Source organism: Pristiophorus japonicus, chromosome 3 (genome assembly GCF_044704955.1).
Source record: "Pristiophorus japonicus isolate sPriJap1 chromosome 3, sPriJap1.hap1, whole genome shotgun sequence".
Classification (NCBI taxonomy): domain Eukaryota; kingdom Metazoa; phylum Chordata; class Chondrichthyes; family Pristiophoridae; genus Pristiophorus; species Pristiophorus japonicus.
In genome coordinates, this window is record NC_091979.1 from 151,028,605 (window position 1) to 151,056,482 (window position 27,878).

Consider the following 27,878-nt stretch of genomic DNA (forward strand, 5'->3'; position numbering starts at 1 on the left):
TGTTGTGTGCTGTAGAAATATCTAGACAGTCATGTTTAATAATGTGATCATTTTTCCGTTTAGCAGCCTTATGTACGTTATTAATCCTGACAGATACCCAGGAAGCAGACATAGTACAGCAAATGTTATCCTTTGACTCAACCGATTTAATTTGCTGGAAAGATGATAATATAAGAACATAACATAAGAACATAAGAATTAGGAACAGGAGTAGGCCATCTAGCCCCTCGAGCCTGCTCCGCCATTCAATAAGATCATGGCTGATCTGGCCGTGGACTCAGCTCCAATTACCCGCCCTCTCCCCGTAACCCTTAATTCCCTTATTGGTTAAAAATCTATCTATCTGTGACTTGAATACATTCAATGAGCTAGCCTCAACTGCTTCCTTGGGCAGAGAATTCCAGATTCACAACCCTCTGGGAGAAGAAATTCCTTCTCAACTCGGTTTTAAATTAGCTCCCCTGTATTTTGAGGCTGTGCCCCCTAGTTCTAGTCTCCCCTACCAGTGGAAACAACGTCTCTGCCTCTATCTTGTCTATCCCTTTCATGATTTAAAATATTTCTATAAGATCACCCCTCATCCTTCTGAACTCCAACGAGTAAAGACCCAGTCTACTCAATCTATCATCATAAGGTAACCCCCTCATCATCGGAATCAGCCTAGTGAATCGTCTCTGTACCCCCTCCAAAGCCAGTATATCCTTCCTTAAGCAAGGTGACCAAAACTACACGCAGTACTCCAGGTGCGGCCTTACCAATACCCTATACAGTTGCAGCAGGACCTTCCTGCTTTTGTACTCCATCCCTCTCGCAATGAAGGCCAATATTCCATTCGCCTTCCTGATCACCTGCTGCACTTGCAAACTAACTTTTTGGGATTCATGCACAAGGACCCCCAGGTCCCTCTGCACCGCAGCATGTTGTAATTTCTCCCCATTCAAATAATATTCCCTTTTACTGTTTTTTTCCCCCAAGGTGGATGACCTCACACTTTCCAACATTGTATTCCATCTGCCAAACCTTAGCCCATTCGCTTAACCTATCCAAATCTCTTTGCAGCCTCTCTGTGTCCTCTACACAACCCACTTTCCCACTAATCTTAGTGTCATCTGCAAATTTTGTTACACGACACTCTGTCCCCTCTTCCAGGTCATCTATGTATATTGTAAACAATTGTGGTCCCAGCACCGATCCCTGTGGCACACCACTAACCACCGATTTCCAACCCGAAAAGGGCCCATTTATCCCGAATCTCTGCTTTCTGTTCGCCAGCCAATTCTCTATCCATGCTAATACATTTCCTCTGACTCCGCGTACCTTTATCTTCTGCAGTAACCTTTTGTGTGGCACCTTATCGAATGCCTTTTAGAAATCTAAATTCACCACATCCATCGGTACACCTCTATCCACCATGCTCGTTATATCCTCAAAGAATTCCAGTAAATTAGTTAAACATGATTTCCCCTTCATGAATTCATGCTGCGTCTGCTTGATTGCACTATTCCTATCTAGATTTCCCGCTATTTCTTCCTTAATGATAGTTTCAAGCATTTTCCCCACGACAGATGTTAAACTAACCGGCCTATAGTTACCTGCCTTTTGTCTGCCCCCTTTTTTAAACAGAGGCGTTACATTAGCTGCTTTCCAATCTGCTGATACCTCCCCAGAATCCAGAGAATTTTGGTAGATTATAACGAATGCATCTGCTATAACTTCCGCCATCTCTTTTAATACCCTGGGATGCATTTCATCAGGACCAGGGGACTTGTCTACCTTGAGTCCCATTAGCCTGTCCAGACTACCCCCCTTGTGATACTGATTATCTCAAGGTCCTCCCTTCCCACATTCCTGTGACCAGCAATTTTTGGCATGGTTTTTGTGTCTTCCACTGTGAAGACCGAAGCAAAATAATTGTTTAAGGTCCCAGCCATTTCCACATTTCCCATTATTAAATCCCCCTTCTCGTCTTCTAAGGGACCAACATTTACTTTAGTCACTCTTTTCTGTTTTATATATCTGTAAAAGCTTTTACTATCTGTTTTTATGTTTTGCGCAAGTTTACCTTCGTAATCTATCTTTCCTTTCTTTATTGCTTTTTTAGTCATTCTTTGCTGTTGTTTAAAATTTTCCCAATCCTCTAGTTTCCCACTAACCTTGGCCACCTTATACACATTGGTCTTTGATTTGATACTCTCCTTTATTTCCTTGGTTATCCACGGCTGCAGTGGAGAATACATTGAGTATTCCATTTAACTATCCACTGCTTGGTTACCAATTTGCCTTGTAACCTTGCATAATAGGAAATAAAAACCATCGGGACTGCCTAAATTGGTCTATGTGAGGCATAATAGCATAGGGTTCTGTGGCATCGACATTCCAGTTCCAAGTTGTAAATTGGGGGATAAAATAGACAAGAAATGTAGAGATCTGAGAGAGTTATAGGACTGGAGGAGATTACTGAGATAGGGAGGGATGGGGCCATAGAGGGATTTGAACACAAGGATAAGGATTTTAAAATTGAGGTCTTGGTAAGTCAGTGAGCACAGGGGTGATTGGGTGAGCAGGACTTGGTGCGGGTTAGAATACAGGCAGAAGAGTTTTGGATGAGTTCAAGTTTATGGAGGGTGGAGAATGGGAGGATGGTCAGGAGAGCACTGGAATAGTCGATGATGGTTTCAGCAGTAAAAGGTCTGAGGCAGGGATTGAAACAGGCGATGTTAGTGGTGGAGGTAGGCAGCCTTTGTAATCGAGAGTACGTGGGGTCGTAAGCTCAGCTTGAAGTCAGCCAAAGTTGAAAACAGTTTGATTCAGCCTGAGGCAGTGGCCAGGAAGAGCGATGGAATTGGTGGCGAGGGAACAAAGTTTGTGGCAGTAGACGAAGACAATGCAATTGATCTTGAGCAGTAATACAAAAGGGGCAATAACGAATCGGTAGCCCATTTTATACCCGATCCAATTTTCTTTTCCACTGAAGTCAAGGTAGCAACAATACCAAGAAAAGAACATTAGGAGCAGGAGTAGGCCATATGGCCCTTCGAGTCTGCTCTGCCATTCAATAAGATCATGGCTGATCTTCGATCTCAACTCCACTTTCCTGCCTCATCCCCATAATCCCTTGATTCCCCTAGAGTCCAAAATTCTATCTCAGCCTTGAATATACTCAACGACTCAGTGTCCATAGCACTTTGGGGTAGAGAATGCCAGAGATTCACAACCCTCAGTGAAGAAATTCCTCCTCATCTTAGTCTTAAATGGCTGACCCCTTATCCTGAGACTATGCCCCCTAGTTCTTGAATCTCCAGCCAGGAGAAACAACGTCTCATCATCTACCCTGTCAATCCCCCTCAGAGTCTTATATGTTTCAATGATATCACCTCTCATCCTTCTAAACTCCAGAGAGTATAGGCCCAATCTATTCAATCGCTCCTCATAGGATAAATCTCTCATCGCAGGGATCAATCTAGTGAAGCTTTGTTGCACCGTCCCCAAGGCATGTATGTCATTTCTCAGATAAGGAGACCAAAACTATGCACAGTACTCCAGGTGTGGTCTCACCAACGCCCTGTACAATTGTAATAAGACTTTATTACTTTTGTACTCCAACCCCCTTGCAATAAAGGCCAACATGTCATTTGTCTTCCAAATTGCTTGCTATACCTGCATGCTAAATTTCTCTGCTTCCTGTATGAGGACACCTAAATCTCTCTGTACACCAATATCTAATAGTTTCTCACCATTTAAAAAATATTCTGTTTTTCGATTCTTTCTAACAATGTAAATAAACTCACATTTCCTCACATTATACTCCATCTGCCACCTTATTGCCCACTCAATTAACCTGTCTATATGCCTTTGCAGGTTTTCTGTGTTCTCCTCACAGCTTACATTCTCACCCAACTTTGTATCATCAGCAAATTGGATTAATTGCACTCGGTCCTTTCATCCAAGTCATTAATACAGATTATAAATAGCTGAGGCCGCAGCAGTGATCCTTGAGGCCCCCCCACTAGTTACAACCTGCCAACCAGAACATGACCCGTTTATCCCTACTCTATGTTTTCTGTCCATTGTAAAGTGGACAAGGGAGAACCAGTGGATGTGGTGTATTTGGACTTTCAAAAGGCTTTTGACAAGGTCTCACACAAGGGATTGGTGTGCAAAATTAATGCACAGGGTATTGGGGGTAATCTATTGACATGGGTAGAGAACTGGTTGGCAGACAGGAAGCAGAGAGTCAGGATAAACGGGTCCTTTTTAGAATGGCAGGCAGTGACTAGTGGGGTGCCGTAGGGCTCAGTGCTGGGACCCCAGCTATTTACAATATACATCAATGATTTAGATGAAGGAATTGAATATAATATCTCCAAGTTTGCAGATGACACTAAGCTGGGTGGCGGTGTGAGCTGTGAGGAGGATGCCAAGAGGCTGCAGGGTGACTTGGACAGGTTAGGTGAGTGGGCAAATGCATGGCAGATGCAGTATAATGTGGATAAATGTGAGATTATCCACTTTGGTGGCAAAAACATAAAGGCAGAATATTATCTGAATGGCAGATTAGGAAAAGGGGAGGTGCAACGAGACTTGGGTGTCATGGTACATCAGTCATTGAAAGTTGGCATGCAGGTACAGCAAGCAGTGAAGAAGGCAAATGGCATGTTGGCCTTCTTAGCTAGGGGATTGAGTATAGGAGCAGGGAGGCCTTACTACAGTTGTACAGGGCCTTGGTGAGGCCTCACCTGGAATATTGTGTTCAGTCTTGGTCTCCTAAACTGAGGAAGGACGTTCTTGCTATTGTGGGAGTGCAGCGAAGGTTCACCACACTGATTCCCGGGATGGCAGGACTGACATATGAGGAGAGACTGGATCGACTGGGCCTGTATTCACTGGAGTTTAGAAGAATGAGAGGGGATCTCATAGAAACATATAAAATTCTGACGGGACTGGACAGGTTAGATGCAGGAAGAATGCTCCCGATGTTGGGGAAGTCCAGAACCAGGGGTCACAGTCTAAGGATAAGGGGTAAGCCATTTAGGACCGAGATGAGGAGAAACTTCTTCACTCAGAGTTGATAACCTGTGGAATTCTCTGCCGCAGAGAGCTGTTGATGCCAGTTCATTAGATATATTCAAGAGGGAGTTAGATATGGCCCTTACGGCTAAAGGAATCAAGGGGTATGGAGAGAAAGCAGGAAAGCAGTACTGAGGTGAATGATCAGCCATGATCTTATTGAATGGTGGTGCAGGCTCGAAGGGCCGAATGGCCCACTCCTGCACCTATTTTCTATGTTTCTATTAACCAATCCTCTATCCATGCTAATATATTATCCCCAACCCCATGAGCCCTTATCTTGTGTAACAACCTTGTTAGATGGCACCTTGTCAAATGGCTTTTGGAAATCCAAATACACTGCATCTACTGGTTTCCCTTTATCTGCCCCATTAGTTACATCCTCAAAAAACTCTAATAAATTTGTTTAACACGATTTCTCTTTTATAAAACCATGTTGTCTCTGCTTAATCATACTATGATTTTCTAAGTGCCCCGTTACTACTTTCTTAAGAATTGATTCCATCATTTTCCAGATGACTGAGGTCAGGCTGACTGGCCTGTTGTTCCCTGTTTTTTCTCTCTCCCTCCTTTCTTGAATAGCGGGCTTACATTTGTTATCTTCCAATCCACTGGGACCATTCTGGAATCAAGGGAATTTTGGAAGGTCACAACCAATGCATCTACTATCTCTGCAGCCATCGCTTTTCGAACACGAGGTTGTTGGCCATCAGCTCCAGAGGATTTGTCAGCTTTCAGTCCCACTAGTTTATTACCTTTTCCTCTACTCATCATAATTACTTCAAGTTCCTCACTCTTATTAGCCCCTTGGTTCCGCACTATGGACAATTGCTATACCCTTAACATAGAATTTGCTGTAATGTATTTCTGCTCAGATAGACCCTGAAAATGTGCAGGCCTTCCAGTGCACTCCTGGCAGCAGTAATTCAGCACAAGATCCATGAAATAGACCAGGCTCTAAAAATACCAGATTCTAGCCTGCAGTAGTTCTTTTCAGGACCATGGGGTCTTGTCTGGGGTGGAATCTCCATCCACCCCAAACTTGGTCTCCCATATCAAGGGAGGCAGGGACCCACTAAGCCCATGCTAATTCGGTGCCTTTCCCCCAATCCCACATCTTTGACAGGGTCAGTGCTAGAGGCAACCAATAGGCACAATCCCAGTGTGACTGCCAGGATCGAGTCCTTGAGAAATTTCAGAGTCATACTGTTGAAAGACAATCTACAAAAAGCTTGTATTTCAAAGTAAAAGACTCCCTTACAGTCCAGGAATCCTGTTCAGTATTCTAATCATCTTGATTCTTTGTGTAAGGGGAAAATAGAATCACCATTAGAATAAAATCTTGCATATATGCCATCAAAATTGTATTTTTAAGATGCTGAGGGGAGTAGTAAAAACTTGTGCGTTGTCGGTGTTATAAATACTCAACTCAGTTGGTGTAAAGTGTAAATCTGACTTTTAGAATGAATTGTGTCTTGCTTTTCTTTCTGTTTTTGTATATCATTTTATCTGTAAATAAACCTGGACAATAGCTTTAGACTGTACACAGCAATGCTCCCCGTAATTTTTTTTGACTACACGTCCCCTTTAATGGGCTGCACGGCCCATTCAAAAGTCCGCGCATATGCGTTTTTTTCCAATTTAAAAGCCGAGACAGTTTAAAGGCAACATTGGTACACAGCAGTATGGTATTTTCTCACCTTCTGACCTAATGAGGAAATGTAGTAGGCATCCCACTTACTTTCCAATAAGTAATTTACTGCAATTTAAGGTTAATCATTAGACCTGCATTAATCAAACCCATGTGCCAATCAGCTCTACTTCCCAAATGCCATACATTTTGCTATTTAACTAGAACTGATAATAGTAAATCAAATTATGACTTTAAAAACACGACTGAATTAGGTCTGCACTCCCTGATCCAATTATCCCACGCCCTTTGACTTCACTTCGCCTGAAGAGTAAACTGAGTCTTAACTCCCTGAGATAGATTTTCATCTTCACCACCTGGGTGGTAATCAGACACAGCGGATCTTTATAGAGTTCGCCCGATTTTCATTCCATTGAAAGCCCCCTGTGCACAATGCCATAGGAGATCGGCTAGTTATTTTAGAAATATTCGGGGCGCAAATTGACCTCGCTCAAAAATCATGAGAGCTGCCAAAACCAAATCTTTGAATGAATTTGTTTTCCAGTGCATGCCTGTTGTTGATTGGCGATTGTTTCCTAAATGGATAAATGTGGTGATTCGGCAGCCCACATGCCCGAGTGGCTCACCCAGTTCTTCCAGAGCCCAACATCCCGAGTCCCCTCAGTCTCCAAGGCCCTTATCTTGATTATATAGTACAGCACTCTCAGATAGTCCCATGCCAAAATCCTGATACCCACCACCACCCACAAATACCTCATTTTATTATCAATCCTAAGCCTGAAAAGGATAAAGATTAGATTGTGAATAAATCAGTAAAGAAATATGAGAGAGCAACACAGAAGCATGCAGAAGAGAAAGGATGCCAATAGAGGAGACACTTGCAGACACAGAGCATCGGATCAAACAGAAAAATAAAAAACACCATGGTGAAAAAAGTGTTCAACAGCCAAACAAAGAAAAGGGTTGAATACAAATAAAGAAAAGAGAGAGGAAATTACATTGGCAAAGAAAAAGAAAGATAGAGGATGTGGGCTGCAATGCCATAGAGGAACAACCATGCAATACACAACTTTGTTTTCTAATGTTATAAAACATATAAAAGATAAAAGACTCTGAACTTGGTGGAAGCTAAGTTCCGCCCAAGTGCCGCCCAAAGAACCACTGAGATCCTGATGGTACTTTGGGCGGAACTTTCATGGAAAAGCCTGGAAAGATCGCCCGGTGGCAAAATAGGACTTATGCCATGAATCTGGGCGGCAGCGGGCGGGAAATCCCAATCTCGGCAGCAAATGCAATCCTTAGCAAAGTACTGCCAAGGATTGAGTCAGGCCCAGGGAGGGGGGGGTGGGGGGAAAGAAACAGATAAAAATTAAAATTTCCAAAAAAGAAGTTCAAAAAACACTGGAAAACCTTCAGGTGACCCCATCCACCTGAATCGTTGGGAAAAAAGAAAAGAAAAGAAGTTTACTAACCTTTTTTTGCAGTTCTTCATACTTACCGTTGAGGTTAGACCTGCCTCCATGCGGTGGTACTTTCCCCTGCTGCAGTAGACTCCTGCTCGAACAAACTGGCAGCTCAGCGAGCGGAAGGACACTTGCGTGCATTGTGCACCAGCGCCTTCCCTCCCCACCGACGGGAGGCCTCCACCAAACTCACTCGGAGGGGAGACCGCCCAGAAAACCCAGCGGCAGCGGGCAGTGAGTCCATCAAGTTCGGCCCCATAAAGCCTGAGATGAAGGGGTTGTCATATGAAGAAAGGTTGAGCAGGTTGGGCCTACACTCATTGGAGTTTAGAAGAATGAGAGGTGATCTTATTGAAGCATATAAGATTCTGAGGGGTCTTGACAGGGTAAATGCAGAGAAGATGTTTCCTTTTTTGAGGGAATCTAGAACTAGGGGGCATAGTATCAGAATAAGGGGTCGCCCATTTAAGACAGAAATGAGAAGGAATTTCTTCTGAGGGTTGTGAATCTTTGAAATTCTCTACCCCAGGTAGCTGTGGAGGCCGATTCTTTGAATATATTTAAGGCAGAAATATAGATTTTTGAATGAGAAGGGAGTCAAGAGGATGAGTTCATAATAAAGGATGAAACTGAGTACTGTGTACAATGAGCAAGTGTGACCTTAGCTCCTTTAATAAGACTCCAGAGTGAGGAACTTTGTTGGTGGCCTGCTTATATACCGTGCTCCCAAGGGATGCTGGGATCCCTTGGGACTCCAACAGGTAGACCCTTTGGTGGACAGGTGTGATGCAGGTTACAAAGGGTTAAATACATAACATCATTCCCCCATGAAGTCAACAGTACACTTATTTACAAGATGAAATGATCTGGGGCTTTGCGCTCCCTTGTCGATCATCTCAGTACAAATGCGGGTGTGGGTGAGTTGGTTAGTTCTTCACTGGGCTGCTGGGTAGCCGGCCTTGCCGGGCTGCTGAGAATGGCGAGTTCGGCTTCGTGGTCAACCATGATGTCAGTTGCCACTTGTGTGTGTGTGTTGGAGGGTCAAAGTTGGTGGTGTCTTCTTCAGGTTATTCGTAGCTGCTGGTGAACCGCAATTTTATTTGGTCCAAAAGTTTTCTGCACGTTAGTCCACAGGCCAATTTGACCTGAAACACCCTACTCCCCTCTTTTGCGATGACTGTGCCAGCGAGCCATTTGGGACCATGTCCATAATTGAGTACAAACACAGGGTCCTTGACCTCAATATCGCGTGACAAATTTGCGCGGTCATGGTACACACTTTGTTGATGCCGTCTGCCCTCCACATGATCAGGGTGGACAAGAGAGAGCCTTGTTTTGAGCGCCCCTTTCATGAGCAGCTCGGCTGGGGGGAACCCCGGTGAGTGAGTGGGGTCTGGTGCGGTAGTTGAGCAGCACTCGGGATAGTCGTGTCTGTAAGGAGCCTTACGACACACATTTCAAGCTTTGCTTGATGGTCTGAACTGCCCATTCTGCCTGGCCTTTGGATGTGGGCTTAAATGGGGCAGATGTGACGTGCTTGATCCCATTGCGGGTATGAATTCCTTGAATTCAGCACTGGTGAAACACGGCCCATTGTCGCTGACTAGGACATCAGGCAGGTCGTGCGTGGCAAATATGGCTTGTAGGCTTTCAATACTGGCTGTGGACGTGCTTACAGACATTATTGCACATTCAAACCATTTTGAGTAAGCATCCACGACAACCAAGAACATCTTGCCTAGAATTGGGCCCACATAGTCCACGTGGATCCTCGACCACGGTTTGGAAGGCCACAACCACAAACTTACCGGTGCCTCTCTGGTGCATTGCTCAGCTGAGAGCAAGTGTTGTACTGGTGCACGCGTGACTCTAAATCTGAGTCGATGCCTGGCCACTACACATGGGGTCTGGCTATGGCTTTCATCATTCCAATGCCTGGGTGGGTGCTGTGCAGTTCATAAATGAACATATCTCTGCCTTTCTTGGGCAAGACCACGTGATTACCCCACAACAGACAGTCCGCGTGCAGGGACATTTCGTCTTTGTGCTTGTGGAACGGCTTAATTGCCTCCTGCATATCTGCTGGGATGCTGGACCAGCTCCTACGGAGGACACAGTTTTTTTTTTACCAAGGACAGTAAAGGATCCTGGCTGGTCCAGGTCCTGATCTGGCGGGCTGTAACAGGGGACTTTTCGTTTTCGAATGCATCCATTACCATGAGCAAGTCCGCAGGCTGTGCCATTTCCACCCCGATGGTGGGCAATGGCAGCCGACAGAGCATCAGCACAGTTCCCTGTGCCCGGTCTGTGGCAGATTACATAGTTGTATGCTGACAGCGTGAGCGCCTATCTTTGGATGCGGGCAGAGGCATTGGTGTTAATCCCTTTGCTCTTAGAGAACAGCGCTATGAGCTGCTTGCGGTCAGTTTCAAGCTCAAACTTGAGGCAAATAAGTACTGGTGCCTTTTCTTTGCCCCGTAAACGCACGCCAGAGCCTCTTTTTCAATCATGCTGGAGGCCCTTTCGGCCTTGGACAAACTCCTGGACGCATAAGCGACCGGTTGCAAAATCCTCGATTCGTTAGCCTGTTGTAACACTCACCCGACCCTATATGACAATGCATTGCAAGCTAGCACTAATCGTTTATAAGGGTTATTCAGGATAAGCAGTTTGTTAGAACACAACAGATTCCTGGCTTTCTTAAAGGCAACCTCTTGTGAATTGCCCCAGACCCAGTCGTCTCCCTTGCGCAGTAGCACATGTAGGGGTTCTAGCAGAGTGCTTAACCCAGGTAGGAAATTATCAAAATAGTTAAGGAATCCTAGGAACGACCTCAGCTCCGTCATGTTCTGTGATCTCGTCTCCCTCTTGATGGCCTCCGTGGGTCTGATGCCGTCTGCTGCGATTCTTCTTCCCAAGACCTCGACCTCCTGCACCAGGAAAACACACTTCGAGCGTTTCAACCTGAGTCCCACACAATCCAACCGACTAAGAACCTCTTCCAGATTTTTCAAGTGCTCAATGGTGTCCCGACCTGTAACCAATATGTCGTCCTGGAAAACCACGGTGCGAGGAACCGACTTTAGCAGGCTCTCCATGTTCTGTTGGAAGAGTGCCGTGGCCGACCGAATCCCGAACGGGTATCTGTTATACATCTTTGTGCGTGTTGATGCAGGTGAGGCCTTTCGAAGACTCCTCCAACTCCTGCATCATGTAGGCCGAGATCAGGTCCAGCTTGGTGAACGTCTTCCCTCCAGCAAATAGGTCATCTGCCTTGGGTAGCGGGTACTGGTCCTGTAGCAAAAAATGGTTAATCGTTACTTTATATAGTCCCCACAAATTCTGAGCATGCTGTCCTCTTTAAGTACCGGGACAATCGGACTGGCCCACTCGTTGAATTCCACCGGCGCGATGATGCCTTCTCGCTGCAGCCTGTCCAGCTCAATTTCTACTTTCTCACGCATCATATATGGTACCGCCCATGCCTTGTGGTGGATGGGGTCGCGTACCGGGAACCAAATGGATCTGCAATTTCGCCCCCGAGAAGCTTCCAATGCCTTGCTCGAACAACAATGGAAACCTGCTCAAAACCTGGGCACATGAGGCGTCGTGGACGGACGAAAGCGCTCGGATGTCGTCCCAGTTCCAGCGGATTTTTCCCAGCCAGCTTCTGCCAAACAATGTGGGGCCATCCCCTGGCACAATCCACAGCGGGAGTTCATGTACTGCTCCATCATAGGAGACTTTGACTTCTGCACTGCCAATTAGAGGAATTAGATCTTTGGTGCAAGTCCTTAGTTTGGTGTGAATGGGGCTGAGCTTGGGCCTGTGTGCCTTGTTGTCCCACACTCTGTCGAAGGCCTTTTTACTCATTATGGACTGACTCGCACCAGTGTCCCGTTCCATAGATATTGGAATTCTGTTCAGTTCAACTTTCATTTTTGGTGGACATTTCGTAGTGAATGTGTGCACCCTGTACACTTCTGCCTCCTCGGTACGAGTCTCCAATTCAGCCTGATCCACAATGGATCGATCTTCCTCTGCAATGTGGTAGTTTGCAGGATTTGCAGCTCACCTGCACAGTCGCTGGAAGTGTCCCATTGTTCTGCAACCGTTGCACGCATAGTGCTTGATGCGGCATTGATGGGGCCGATGATCACCGCCACAGCGCCAACAAGGTGTTAACTGCCTTGCATTAACGATTGATGGCGGACTCTGGGTCATTGAGGTTGTGCAGCAGCAGCCGATGTGTACGTTCTGCCATGTATATTCCTGCTCGAAAATGACGTCACTGTGTACAGTACTGGCCGAAACTTCTTTACTCTGCGAAATCTGTTTGGTGTTGTCGCTGGAGGACATAAATGCCTGGCTATCGTTATGGCTTTACTTAGATTCAGAGTTTCAACAGTCAACAGTTTGTGAAGGATTACCTCATGGCCAATGACCAGTACAAAAAAGTCTCTAAGCATTTGTTCTAGGAATCCCTCAAATTCGCAAAGTCCTGCGGGGCTCCTTAGTTCGGCAACATAGCTCGCCATTTCCTGGCCCTCCGACCGTTGACACATGTAGAACCAATATCTCGCCATCAAAACGCTTTCCTTAGGATGTAGGTGCTCCCGGACCAGCGTACACAATTCTTCATAGGATTTAGCTGTTGGTTTTACCGGAGCTAGGAGATTCTTCATGAGGCCATAGGTTGTTGCCTCACAGACAGTTAGGAGGATCGCCCTTCGTCTGGTAGCATTCGCGTCCCCTTCCAGCTCATTGGCCTCAATGTATTGGTTGAGTCTCTCGACGAAGGCCTCCCAATCATCCCCTTCTGAGAACTTCTCCAGGATACCAACGGTTCATTGCATTTTCGCGCGATTGTTCATTACCTCGTTATCCTTGTCGCTAATTGATGAGTTCAGAATAAAGGATGAAACTGAGTACTGTGTATAATGAGCAAGTGTGATCTTAGCTCCTTTAATAAGTCTCCAGAGTGCAGGTACCTCGTGGGTGGCCTGCTTATATACCGTGCTCCCAAGGGATGCTGGGAATGGCGGCGCAGGCTCGAGGGGCCAAATGGACTACTCCTGCTCCTATTTATTATGTAAAACAGAATATTCTCCAACTCGCTATGAGCAATACCATAGAAGATCCATGAATTCACAAAAAAGCAATAAATCACAATGAATCACTATAAACTGTTCAATGCTGATTGCTTCCAATAATACTGAGCAGATGGGAAACCTACCAGTTAAAAAGCACCAGCTAATACAGATTAGGAAAACATCTAAGCAAGTAGTAAAAAAATAGGCATTCAGCAAGCAGATGAAGGGAACCAATGTGCTCAAAATATCTTTTGAAAGCCCAAATAATATTACTAACACATTAATTATTTTGATATAAATGATTTATTATTTTAAGTTACCCATACCATTGAGTTACCTTTTCTGTTTGAAATCTCTGCAACAACATCTCCCACACAAGCTTGCCCCACACAAAGGAGCTTGGTTGTTGAATTTTAGTTTCCTTTACAGTACTTCTGTTGAGCTTTCTCACCTACTTTTGCCATAAAAGCATGTGTCTATTGCACATTTACAGCCTCCAACCCGTTGTCCACAAAAACACAATTGTGTCCTATTTCTCATTGTAGCACCAGTTATGATGTTTCGTGCTTGCATTAAAGTTTTTCTCCGCACACATTTATCGTGGTAAATTTTCCACATTGCTGATTTTTGGTGCAGTTGTAGAGGTACGTCCGATTTTTTTAGTGGCCACCTGCGTCAAAACAAAGTTGCAAGTTTCGCCGGAATAAACTTTCATTTTGGAGCCGCGCACATAGACCTTAAGCTCTGTGGGTGGAGCTTAAGGTCTGCGCTGAAAAACTGAGGTTGCCAGGGTAACAAGGGACATGGTGAAGGAGCTGAGGCTGCAAAGTGAAACATACTAGATGCAGCAAGACATAAGCAATTGTAGAGCTCCAGTGCCGCTCCTATCCCGGGCCGAATGGTCCCCCACGCCGCTCCTATCCCAGGCTGAAAGGCGCCCCCCCCACCCCGCTATTGCTATCCCAGACCGTGGAACTCGATCTTCTGCGCCGACTTTAAGAAGTTCACGTAAGATTTTTCAGAGTGGTGCATTGCGCCGTTTTTGAATAAATCTTAGTTGGCTAGCAGCCGGTACCCCCAGTGACGTCAAGAAAATCAGGAACTAAAAAAATCGACCGTAAGTAGTTTATGATGGTGCAGAAACTTTGGCGAAATTTGCAGATATTAGTTTGCTCCAAAAAAAAACAGCGGACACCAAAAAAACAGCGCAGAATGGTGGTGAAAATTGAGCCCATTATTTTATTATCTTTAGTGGCTTGGGTGATTTTTTTCTGACCTGCATTCCACTCTCTAGAGGTGTAACTCCTGTGACCTGTAAATTTACCATGTCCATCCTACGTTAACGTTGCTTTATAAATGCAAGTTGTTGTTGTTGTTGTACATATTTGTTTGGAAGATAAAGTTCTTTTTACTTCTGATTTGTGGTAAAGGTATTACTTTGTCCAGTCAAATTTTTTTAATCATTTCACACTTAAGTTTAACCATTAATGTACTGAGTACTGTTATGTTGCAGTTCATTTTTTAACAAAGTATTTTGCCTACTGCAGGCTTCGCAGAAAGGGCCGCTTTTAGATTTTTTGGCAGTTATTAAAAAATACTTCTAAAAATATAGAATTTAATAAAGAAAACTATTTTCATTTTATAGAATAATACATTGTACATTAGATGATATAACAACCCAGTCGTTATAAAACTCCTTATCCTCTGAGTCACTGTGACCAGTGTCATGGGAGAACTGCTGATATATAGATTAGCGAATGGAGAAAAATATATCCCTTTATCTTTCCAATGTGTTTCCATTGTTTTTAAAGACATTGAGGATAACTATCATTAATCTTTCCTACACCAGTGAATACAATGAGAAACCACAAATGGTGTCTTCTATTTGCCATTATCATGACACAGTGAAGGTCCACTATTTAAATTTGAATAATTTTCTTCCAAAGTTATGTGAAATCTTCATCATAAATTAACTTTGGCTGGATGAAGCTAAATACCCACACTGGCAATTTTAAATTATTCAAACTGAGTTAATTTGCCATTGCTGGACATTCAAATTTACTTTCTTAACACTGGAATTTCCATTTGGACTGCAAATTTCCGCTCAAAATCATTTGCATATCACCGAATATAAAATCTGCCATGAGCCATGGCATTCGGCAGCGTTTAGAATGTTTTTTTTTAATTTTGCTTTGAAAAAAATTCCTTGAAATATTTAAGAGTGGTAACTTGGAGCAGTTCGATTAATATAGTTGAAAATGGATTTATCACAAAAAATAAGCATTTTTAATCAGTGTCTTGTCCACCACCTGTGAGTAACCCGATTTTAAATAACTGAAAGTGACTTTAAAAAATGACAGCACTATTTACTAGTTATATTGGTGTACAGTAATCAGTTTCTTAGTAAATTAATATATATATTCAAAAGCTTTTAAAACGCGCCTAAAAAAAAGCTTCACTTTAAGAGCATGCTTGAAAGCCCGCAAATAGGTGCAATTCGCGGAAACTCCTAATGGTGATCAATTCAATCTGACCAATTTTGTGGGCAGGGTCAGCTTCCAACGCAATGGTTTGTAAACCAGTGCAAAAGATGCGGTAACTCAACTTGCGCTGAACATAACTTGTGCTTAAGGTTCCACCATCTCTTGCATTGATTTGGCCGATTACGGTGGAATTGTGCTGAAGCAACCTAGTGGAAAATCCTGCCCAATCATTTATCACTTACAGTGAGTGCCCTTTGCAGCTTTCACCTTTCCCATGTGTTTCTCTCAACATCTACAAACATGAGTTAATTGTCTGATTCTGAATGTTACGTTAATGACAAAGAAATTCCCAGTTTACAGCATTCTTAAAATAAACTGCAAACCTTTTTTTTTTAATTATTATTTTCCTGTAAAATTATTTTCTGGACACAAAGTGATTGGAAAACAACATAACAGTAAGGTGCAAATTTAAACCTGCAACTCTTGTCTGTTGTTTCTAGCTTTTTAATTTATAACGGCAATAAAAATTGTGCTTACTTTATAGTAACACCTTTAAACCAGGAAGTACAAAAATATCAAGTCAGTAAGAAAATTAATAAGTATTTTAAATAGAAGCATGTATTCTCACAAGGATGTCCTTCTCCACTGTTGAAGGAGATCCAGATGTTGAAGGTTCGGTTTCATCCAAAGAAGGAGGCCGTCTAGCAGCACAATCTTCTTGCCTGTTATTTAAAATGGGCAAAGGTAAAATAAGCTACTGTGAATAAATATGGGAGATCTTTACATATAAAATTTCTCCTGACAAATATATTGTATGTTTAAAAATGTTTACAAAGGAGTATGCATTGAACTCAAGTCCTAAAGTCACAACTGAGTTACACAGGCCAACCACACAAGTGGAATTAAAATAGTGTTCAAGGTGTTTCACTTCTGCACTAAAGTGACCTATGATTTTTTTCCCCCATTAGAGTAAATGAGTAGCAATCCTCAGCCAGTATCTGTAGTGAATAAAATATACTGGGTATATTCCTGTTTAAAATAGATGAGATATAGGTCTGTAATGCACACTGCACGCAACTTCACATTGATGAGTTGAAGTGAGGTCAGACTATTTTCATAATTTTGTGGCACTCTGGATGCCTCTCACATGAAAGGCTAGGAATATCAAGGTTGCAATGTTGGCTATCAGCAGCAAGGGAAGAACTGCTGGCTCTCCCCAAATGGGGAGGGAGGGGGTGGGGGCGGCAAAGGACAGGGTGCCCAAATTTTATGAAAAATATAATAACGGACTCTCTGTGCATTCATTCAAAATGGGAGCTGTGCAGCTGCAATGCTGCTCAGGAGTTCCTGACACATTATGGACAATCATCTCATTTACAATGAAGTCAGCATCTAATAAACCAAGCTCCCCATCCCCTTTGCGTCACCACTATCACTGAGGAACTCTGGGCACCTTAGGCATTTTGTAGGCCTCAGGCATCCGTTCCATGTTGTGCTTAATGTTTTCTTTGAAGTTTTGGGTCTATTTTACATATTCTCGCAGGTACAGCAGTGCTGCTGGTGACCTCTGTAAGTGATCCAACCTTGTTACGTTCAAGAGTGTGCCCATACTGCCCAATATCTAATTATACAAGAGACTTTATAGGGTCGACTGGGCTGTGTGTGTGCCATTGTCATGTCCATAGCTGGTGCCGAGGTCAATGCCGGGTGGTCTGTCCATTTTTTTAATTATTATTATTTGTCGAGCGTTTTTTTTTAAAACTGAGTTGCTTGCTAGGCCATTTCAGAGGGCCTCCTCACTAACATCTGGAGACTTGTGCCAAAATTGGGAGAGTAAACAACATTTCTGTGAGTCACATATAGGCCAGACCATTTAAGAACAGCAGATTTCTAAAGGACGCAAATGAACGAGATGGGTTTTTACGACTATCTGATAGTTTCATGGTCACCATTACTGATCATTAGTCCAGGCCTCTGGATTACTAGTCCAGGCCTCTGGATTACTAGTCCAGTAATATAACCACTATGCTACCATTCCTGTGGTCTACTGAGGACTTTGCTTTGATTGGATGTCAGGAAATCAGGAAATCTCCATGTAGGGAAAGTGCAGGAGCGAACTTGTGGCCAACAGCTCTACAGCACAGCATGTTGAAACATTAGCCTACTGCACCATCATACCGTCTTATATTAAAACACATTTTACAGCAAGATTAAACACATCATGAATAGAATATGTACCTACATTATGATATTAACTAGAGTACTTCTAAACTGCTCGCGATCCTTCTTTGGCTGGGAAAGTCCATCAGGGGTTGACTGAATTCCTCCACTTGAGCGGATACCATAAGTTCCAGACTCCCAAGTTTTGCTTCGTTTGCGCTTCTGAGGAGGTGAACCCCCTGTGATCAAGAATTTGTTGAGGTTATTTTTAAGATTGCAATGATTCACCTCTGTCATTCAGTGATTAAAATTAACAGTGAAGCCAATACTTCAATTTGCCTAGTTTCTTAAATGGCTACTTTATATTATCTTTTAGCAGCCCAACTGTTTATCATGTGTTGGAAATGTTATGAATATGAGACACTAATTAAAAAATATTGTTAGGGTAGGCAGTATCAAGCAAAGTTGGTCAGCGTGTAATTTTCCAGGGCAAATAATGCCAAGCTGGCCAGAGTTCATTTGGAGCCAAAACTGGAACAATACCAATTAAAGACATGTGGAATTTTCACATAGAACAAGAAGAAATACTTGGCATGATGTATGATGGTGATGTTTTTTTCTTGATTGCTGAAATAAATGTTGTTTCAAATATAATGTAATGATTTTATTGATATTTAATGTATACACTTATCAACTTTTCTCTCGATTAATCTACCACAAGATTAATAACCCTCAAACCTGCCCTGAGTTTAGAATACTATTTTGATTCAGTATTAGTCCCAATGCATTTGGCACAACCCATGCCCTGGTTTTGCATCAATGCCTATAAACACTACTATAAAACGATCTGCTGTTCAACTGCCAAGATTTCATTAATGGAATTTACCAGCCTTTCAGTGATTCACAAGAATATTTCTAAAAAGAATCCCCTTCATTCAATCAGTCTAAATTTCTCTTTAGTTTCTCCTCAGTTTCAAATTCTAATTACTTTAATTCTGCTTATCCCTATCTCTAAATACATACTCACCATGACTTCTGCTCCCCACCATTCAGCCTTTAAACAATAAGCTACTAAATTTTAACTGAGTGCTACTGGAATTTTAAGCCTTTCTCGTTACAATTTTCATGAGAATCAATGCATTTCCTTTTTGGTAACTGTACAAAATGGGCATCAGATTTTATATAAATGCAGACAAATCTAATGTCCTTTTAGTACAATAAATGAGCAAAGCTCAAACATTCTGAATTGGTCCAAATCTGTCTCAGCCCTAAGCCAGAGTCCAGAATGAATTTGAAAAGAATTGGATTGAATAGACTCCACTCACAAACCTGGCATTTCATAGAACGACTGTTGCTAACACCTGCCTGGACCCAGCTCACCCTCCCACAAAACAGTTTACCTTCACTGCTGTGTGAGAGAATCCAGTCTACAGAATTTGAGACTAGTAGTCTTATTTTCTGCTTGCCAATTCCTAAAATAGCACACAGTACATCACGGTTGATTTTATGAAACAGCAAGAAAGTGATGATCTTGGTCTCAGCTTCGTAGTTGGGAGTCTCTCACATAGCAGTGAAGGTAAGCAGATTCATATGTAGATTCTAATAAATCCAATCAAACATAAATATTTATGCGGATTGATGTACATGATATCATGCCTATTTATGAGCCGTTTGTCAAAGATTGGCTTATAATGCATAGCTTATTTTAAGAAAATAAGCATTCCTTGGCCATTCGACATTCCATGCAATTTCTGGACATTAAATATGCTCTCCCCAGGTGTTCCTTAGCTACACAATAACACACTCCCAATCCTCTTCCAAATTTGTCACCAACTCCCAGAAAGTCTGTGATACCTCTCCCTCCAGATTTTCATCCAGCTTGTGGGAAGCAGCTTTGAATCCATTTGGTCCTTCCCATACCTGCCTAGCTGTGAATAGGAACTGAGCGGAATACAGAAGGAAAAAAATAAACACACCTCTGTACTCTAATCGGACAGCAAGTTCTGCTTTTTGCACATGCGTACTTAAATGCGGAAACTAGGAAGCCTTTTCAGCTCTCCTAAAGTGTGGTGTCCGTCCATGCCAGCATTTATGCACCACTCGAGCCTCCTCCCTTCTTTCCTCATCCAACTATCAGCATAACCCTCTATTCCTTTCTCCACATATGCTTGTCTAGCCTCACCTTAAATGCATCAAACTATTCGCTTCAACCACTCCCTGTGGTAGTGAGTTCCACATTCACACCATTCTCCAGAAGTTTCTTCTGAATTCCCTATTTGATTGATTGGTGACTATCCTGCACTAATGGCCTCTAGTTTTACTCTTGCCCACAAGTGGAAACACTCTCTCTGTATCTACTCTATCAAAACAATTTTAAAGACCTCTATTAGGTCAGCCCTCAGCATTCTCTTTTTCTGTTCATCTTTTCCTGATAGTTATAACCTCGCATTTTTTGCAGCCTCTATATCCTTTTTATAAAATGCTGACCAAAATTGTACACAATACTTTAAGTGTGGTGTAACCAAGGTTCAATACGTTTAACATAACTTCTCTACTGTTCAATTCTGTCCCTCTAGAAATAAACCCTAGTGCTTGGTTTGCTTTTTTTATGGTCTTAATAAACTGCGTCGCTTCTTTCAGTGATTTGTATTTGGAGATTTATTTTTCTTTCTGTCTCTCTTATCATAGAATCATAGGCCCCGAACTTGGTGGAAGTTAAGTTCCGCCCAAGTGTTGCCCAAAGGACTGCTGAGATACCCGACGGTACTTTGGGCAGAAGATTCGTGAAAAAATCCGGGAAAGACCAGCCGGTGGCAAAAAAACGACTTACGCAATGATTCTGGGTGGCAGCGGGCGGGACCTCCCAATATCGTCGCCAAATGCAATTCTCAGCAAAGTACCGCCGAGGATTGAGTCGGGCCCAGGGAGGGGGGGGGGGAACATATCAAATTTTAAATTTTCAAAAAATAAAAAAAACTCTGCAAAACCTTCAGGGGATCCCATTCACCTGAAGTGCTGGAAAAAAATAAAGCAAGTTTACTAACCTTTTTTTGCAGATCTTCTTACTGACTGTTGAGGTTAGAGTCGTTACAGGTGGGCCTGTGGCTCTCGTATTGGACTGTTCAGCCACCGAAGGACTCATTCTAAGAATGGAAGCAAGTCTTCCTCGATTCTGAGGGACTGCCTATGTTGATGATGATGAGGTTAGACCTGCCTCCATGCGACAGTCCTTTTCCCTGCTGCAGCAGACTCCCACCCAGGCCAAACTGTCAGCTTAGTGGGCAGGAGGACACTAACGTGAGTTGCGCACCAGCGGACATCAGTTCTTTCCTCCCCGCCGACGGGAGGCCTCACCCAAACTCGCTCGGAGGGGAGACCGCCCAGTAAACTCGGCGGCAGTCGGCCCCATAGAAACTTATAGCACAGAAAAATGCCATTCGGACAATCATGTTTGTGCTGGCTCTTTGAAAGAGCAGTAGTGTTTAGTTCCACACCCCTGCTTTTTGTCCGTAACCCTGTAAGTACCTGTCCTACTACATTTTAAATTATTTATGGAATCAGCTTTTCAGTTAGAGCATTCCAGATCCCGCCAACTCTGAGTGAAAAGATTTCTCCTCATCTCCCCGCCAGATCTATTGCCAATGATTTTAAATCAATGGCTTGTGGTTATTGAACCATTGAGAGAAAATATTTTTTTCCTATTTACTCTATCAAAACCTCTCATCATCCTGAAAACCTCTATTAGGTCACTTCTTAACCTCCTCTGTTCTAAGCAGTACAGTCCAAACTTTTCAAATCACTCCTCATAACTGAAGTTCATTTATCCCTATTAACATCTCAGTATTTCTCCTCTGTACTCTTTCTAAGGCCTTTACAGCTCTCCTGAAGTGCAGTGCCCAGAATTGTCCACAATACTCCAGCTGAGGCCTCACCAGTGATTTATAAAATTCTAGCATGATCTCTTTACCTTTATATTTTATGCCTCTCATCTATAAATCTAAGTAACCCATATGCTTTTTAAACCACCTTATCAACTTGCCTTGACACTTTTAAGGATTTGTTTATGTGGATACCAAGGTCACTCTGCTCATCTACATGTTTATAAAAATTGAAAAGAGTAATGGACCCAAAACTGTCACAGGCTAGCGCTATTTGCCTGCGCCCGTTCAAAATGGTGCAGGCAACACGTAAAATTCGTGCTGCCTGCTCATTATCATCATCATCATAGGCAAGTCCCTCAAAATCAAGGAAAACTTGCTTCCACTCAAAAAGTGAGTTCTCACGTGACTGTACAGTCCAATACGAGAATTACAGTCTCTGTCACAGGTGGGACAGACCGTGGTTGAAGGAAAGGGTGGGTGGGTAGTCTGGTTATCCGCACATTCCTTCCGCTGTCTGTGTTTGTTTTCTGCATGCTCTTGGCGATGAGACTCTAAGTGCTCAGCGCCCTCCCAGATGCTCTTCCTCCATTTAGGGCGGTCTTGGGCCAGGGATTCCCAGGTGCCGATGGGGATGTTGCACTTTATATCAAGGAGGCTGTGAAGGTGTCCTTGAAACGTTTCCTCTGCCCACATGGGGCTCGCTTGCCGTGTAGGGATTCAGAGTAGAGCGCTTGCTTTGGGAGTCTCGTGTCGGGCATGTGGCCCGCCCAACGGAGCTGGTCGAGTGTGGTCAGTGCTTCGATGCTGGGGATGTTGGTCTGATCGAAGACACTGACGTTGGTGTGTCTATCCTCCCAGTGGATTTGCAGGATCTTGCAGAGGCAATGCTGGTGGTACATTTCCAGTGCTTTGAGGTGTCTACTGTATATGGTCCACATCTTTGAGCCATATAGGAGGGCGGGTATCGCTACTGCCCTGTAGATCATAAATTTTGGTGCCAGATTTGAGGGCCTGGTCTTCGAACACTCTCTTCCTCAGGCGACCGAAGGCTGCACTGGCACACTGGAGGCGGTGTTGGACCTCGTCATCGATGTCTGCCCTTGCTGATGGTAGGCTCCCAAGGTATGGAAAATGGTCCAAGGCCGCGCCGTGGATTTTGATGATCGGGCGGCAGTGCTGTGTGGCGGGGTCAGGTTGGTTGAGGAACTTTGTCTGAAGGATGTTTAGTGCAAGCCTCATGCTTTTGTATGCCTCGGTGAAGATGTGGACGATGGCTTGGAGTTCGGCCTCTGAATGTGCGCAGACGCAAGTGTCTTACGCATACTGTAGTTCGATGACAGAGGATGGGATGACCTTGGATCTAGCTTGGAGACGACGAAGGTTCAACAGGTTCCCATTGGTTCTATAGTTTAGTTCCACTCTAGCAGGGAGTTAGTTGAGAGCAAGATGGAACATTGCAGCGAGGAAGATTGAGAAGAGCATTGGCACGATGACGAAGCCCTGCTTGACCCCAGTCCAGACGTGGATTGGGTCTGTGGTGGATCCATTGGTCAGGATCATGGCTTGCATGTCGTCATGGAGCAGGCGGAGGATGGTGACAAACTTTTGGGGGCAGCCGAAACGGAAGAGGGTGCTCCATAGTCCCTCACGGTTGACAGTGTCAAAGAAGGCCATGTACAAGGGTTGGTGCTGTTCCCTGCATTTCTCTTGTAGTTGTCGTTCATTACAACGATTGAAGCACTGATCTCAGCGCTAAACACGCTGCTGGTTGGCTTAGCACTGAATGGGAGGCCAATATCAGGTGCAGTCTAATGCCCAATAAAGGTTGACCTAGGTTATCTGCATTACTTAAAGGGGAGGTGCTTTGTTGCAAAAACACCCGATTGTCATGCTGGAGCAAGCCATGGCACAGCAACCAAGGGAGCAAGTAAGAAGGTTTTCAGATGCTGCACTGGAGGCCGTGGTCCACAGGGAGACAAGAGGCCATCCAAGGCCATTTGCAGAAGGCTGTAGGAGATGATAGCTGACTCCATCACGGCCATCAGTGTGGTCCAAAGGTACTGAATCTAGTGCCGAAAAAGCTTAATGACCTCACATGACGGGTCAAGTGAATGTTTCAGCAAATGCCATAATACCACCATCTTCACCACAAGCCTCACACACTGCTCAATGCACCAAACCTCCATCACTCACCTACAAGCAATCTCTAGCTATCAACACTCATACCTCACAATCATAACTTCACTTCACTCTCCACCTTACCACTGCTGCAACACTCACACCCACATCTCGCACCTTGCACACACTGACAGCTATTCAACTATGGCAGGCACATCACTCAAACACATTGCACTACATTTACTGATGCACTTCCCATTCTCTTGCAGGCAAAGGTGGCACATAACAGGAGGGAGGCGGCCAAGTCGCAATAAAGAACCTAACCAACCTGGAGGAATGGGTGCTTGAAATTATTGCAGGGGCAGTGACGGAGTCAGTGGCCAGCGGAGCAGTTGAAGCTGATGCTGATGAGGGTATGGTCATTCCCAATCCTTCTACTCACATCCCACTACCTCCTCACCCCACCAGCACTTCCCACTTAAAGCTGCTGATGGTATATGCATGGATATCTTGCTTTCTTTCCTTCCCTTCCCCTCACCACAAACTGACGCTTATGCCTTTCTGCTTTCAGATACCCAAGAACTGCTAGCAGCCCAGCCTGTTGCTTATGTTGAACAAACTGAAGGAGGAGACGAAGAAGCAGCAGCATTTGACACTCTCAGACATCAGTTCAGAAAATGACACTGCGCAGAATGTAAAGGGTAGTACATAGATGGGATCTGCACATGGTGAGTCAGCAGGCACGAGTGGGCTGCAGCCAAGCCAGGGGAAAGGATAGCTTGGGTGCCAGCTCCTCGGAGGGCGAGTTCGCGCACGAGTTCTGTTGCACAGAACTCAGATGATGAGTGGGGCAGCCTTCAGAAGGGTGATGGGCATGCACATAGAAATGCTAGGTGCAACGGCAAGCCTGCCAGAAAGCCTCATCTCCATGTCAGAGAGCACAGAGCAGTCCGTCTCCAATACTGGCCAGGGCTTTGTGCAGAGCTTGGAGCCCATGATTTCCAGGATGGAAATGATGGATAACTCCAGGAGAGATCTTGTGGGTCCAGTCATAATGCTGTGTGTGATGGGCGATTTTGCAGCTTCCATTGCAGCACCGATGGAAGTGACCCAACATCCCACTGCTGCAAACAGAAGCTCAGGTTGATGCTATCGTCGCTGGGTTTATGAGTCTCGAAAGGGGCTTACAGGGTGTCACAGTAAGCCAGCAATCTGTCCTCCAACAGATTTCAACAAATGTTGAGGTGTCACCCCGGGGGAGTGGCAGTGGATCTGTGGAACAAGAACCTGCAGTTCTCTCTCTCTCAGGATGACAGCATTCCTGTTTCCACCACTGCCAGTCCACCATTGCTATTACCGCTGCCTATCAGCCAATCAGTCCAGACTTCTGTCACCCATGTCGAGGTATTGCAGTCTACAGCTGATCAAACTTGACAAGCAAGGCCATCTGTAGTCTCCCTCACTGAACATCAGCAGCCTTCCACCAGCAATGCTGCAGCCACTGGGGGAACACTGCGTCGGAGCACTAGGGTAGGTAAAGGCACACAAAGGACAGACACTAAGGAAATGCACATGGGCAAATAGTTGATAATCATATTGATTGCAATTGGATAAATTTATGAATTTTGTTTGGAATGTATGTTTTGTGGTGGCTTTCATTTCAGCTTTGTGCCCAGGAGGATGCTGTGATGTTCTGTGACAAAAGGATGGTATGATGGGGAAGTGGTAAGCAATGAGAATCTTGGGTTTCATTCACTGGAATAAGAGCCCATCGAAATGGGGATTTGCTGCCTGCCACTCCTCCCACACTCCTCCTGTTCTTCCTCCTCTTCCTCCTTCTCCTCAGTTGCGCCCGCAATCCCTGTGGCAAGGGCTGTGCCCTCATGATGGCCAAGTTGTGGAACATGCAACAGACTACTGCAAAATGGGACACCTGCTCTGACGAGTACAGAAGAACTCTTCCCGAGTGGTTAAGGCAGTGAAGCCACTGCTTGAGCACTTTGACGGTCTGCTCGATGATATTCCTGGTGGTAACATTATACGAGTGCTGGGCATGAGTGGTGCGGTTGCGGAGGGGTGTCATCAGCCAAGTGCTCTTGTCTCCGAGCAGCCACCCTGGAGTTTGACGTGGTGGCTGGAAGATTGCTAGTACACCAAACTGGCGCAGGATGAAGGCATCATGACTGCTGCCAGGATAGCAGGCATTCACCATCATGATGCGCTGGGAGTGGTCACACAACAATTACACACTCAAGGAAAAATATTTGCTATGGGGAAAGGGGTGTGGAACTAGCTGAAGTGCTCTTGTAGAGAGCTGGCACAGGCTCAATGGGCCAAATGGCCTCCTTCTGTGCTGTAAACCATTCTATGATTCATTAAGTGAGTGGTTGCCTTTGCAGTTACGGAATATCTCGGGATTGGTATACTGTGCCCGCTAAGCCACTCCCTGTGACCTCAGCAACTTTAAACAAATTTAGAAAGCTGCAAGAGTAACAGAAGCTTAAACAGAGCCAGTAAAACTGAGAAACCATGTCCGCTACATGCACCATGGGGAATCCTATAAAGCCACATGCATGCTCATCCTGCTTCTCTCTGTTCAGAGAAAAGACAGTGAAGTCCCTTCTCCTGGAGTCACTCGGTCATCCCAGGTGCAGCGATGGATGGTGAACTGGGAGATGTTAGCCATGTTTCCTACTGCAGACTGGAAGGATTTGCTGGTGAAGAAATTGAAACTCACGTGACCTTGACTACCACTAGGAGAGCCGTGGGCGCCCTACTCTGAGTTTGCAGGTCTGGTTGAAGGAGGTGGCAGAGATCTGTGACCACCTCCTTGGTGAAGCAGAGCCTCCAAATGCACTGCTCCTTACAAGTGGAGGTAGGAGAATTGCTCTCGGAAGACCCTCAGTGGGTAAGGCCTCCTACTGACAGCCTTCCTGTCCCTCCTCCTCCCTCTGCGAGCATCTTCTCCTTATCTTCACTGCCTCCGATCCCTCTCTTGAAGATACTCAAGCGCGAGGGGGACTGCAAGTTCAGCACCCATGATAGGAGCACAGGAGCAACTGATGCTGGCAGAAGTCTTTAAATGAGAATCAAGGTGTTCTCCACTTGAGCAACACTCCCTGACCTTAGCAACTTTAAACAAGTTTAGAAAGCTGCAAGAATTGCAGCAGCTTAAACAGAGCCAGTAAAACTGAGAAACCATGTCAGCTGCATGTTGTTGTTGATGATCCCTTTGAATAGAGCTTCTGGGGGCTTCTCCCGGCTGCTGAATGCTTGATCAGCTGGTCGTGATTAAGAGAGGGCAGTAAGTGGAGCGGTGACGTCAAAAATGGCAGATTGTGCAATGCTGATTTGACGCACACTCACTGACATCACAATCTGCCTCACTTCCATTTCTCTAGCGAGCACTGGCAATGGTAGCGCTGCTGAGCTGCTGAAAATGGCGACCGCTGTGGGATCTGCCAGAAGTGGAGAAAGCGAGGCGACTGACATTTTTTCATCAAAACGGGCCTTAACGGCCTGCATTCAACCCCCAAATTTCGAGGCTTATATATACACGACATCTTTGCAAAAGCATAGCTTAATCAAGTTAGTCAGACATGATTTGTCTTTAACAAATCCATGCTGGCTCTCTTCATTAAGCTATACCTTTCCAAATAAAAAAGTTTATTTTGTCCATGATAATGGCTTCCAATAATTTCCCCATCACCGATGTTAGGTTTACTGGCCTGTAGTTCCCTGGATTATCTCTCGCCCCTTTCTTGAATAGTGGTATAGCATTAGCAATCCTCCCGTCCTCTGGCACTGCTCCTCTATTCAATTAAGATTGAAAGATTGTGACCAATGCCTCTGCTATTTCTACCTTCACTTCGTTCAGAAACTTAAGATGCATTCCAAACTAGTATGCAGCAGTGGAGAATTGATAGGTACAATGGGCTGAATGGCCTCCTTCGGTGCTGTAT

General features: G+C 44.5%; 1 protein-coding gene across 3 annotated transcripts in view; it reads right to left on the minus strand.

Moving 5' to 3' along the window:
* dnah7 (dynein, axonemal, heavy chain 7) overlaps positions 1-27,878 on the minus strand; it is a 1,084,136-nt gene that overhangs the window by 1,000,157 nt on the left and 56,101 nt on the right. For all 3 annotated transcript variants that reach the window (XM_070875892.1, XM_070875893.1, XM_070875894.1), the window contains exons 4-5: positions 18,000-18,156; positions 16,386-16,479 (exon numbers count right to left, since the gene is read on the minus strand). In XM_070875892.1, the coding sequence (XP_070731993.1) occupies positions 16,386-16,479; positions 18,000-18,156 (251 nt within the window). The remainder of the gene's footprint in view (positions 1-16,385; positions 16,480-17,999; positions 18,157-27,878) is intronic.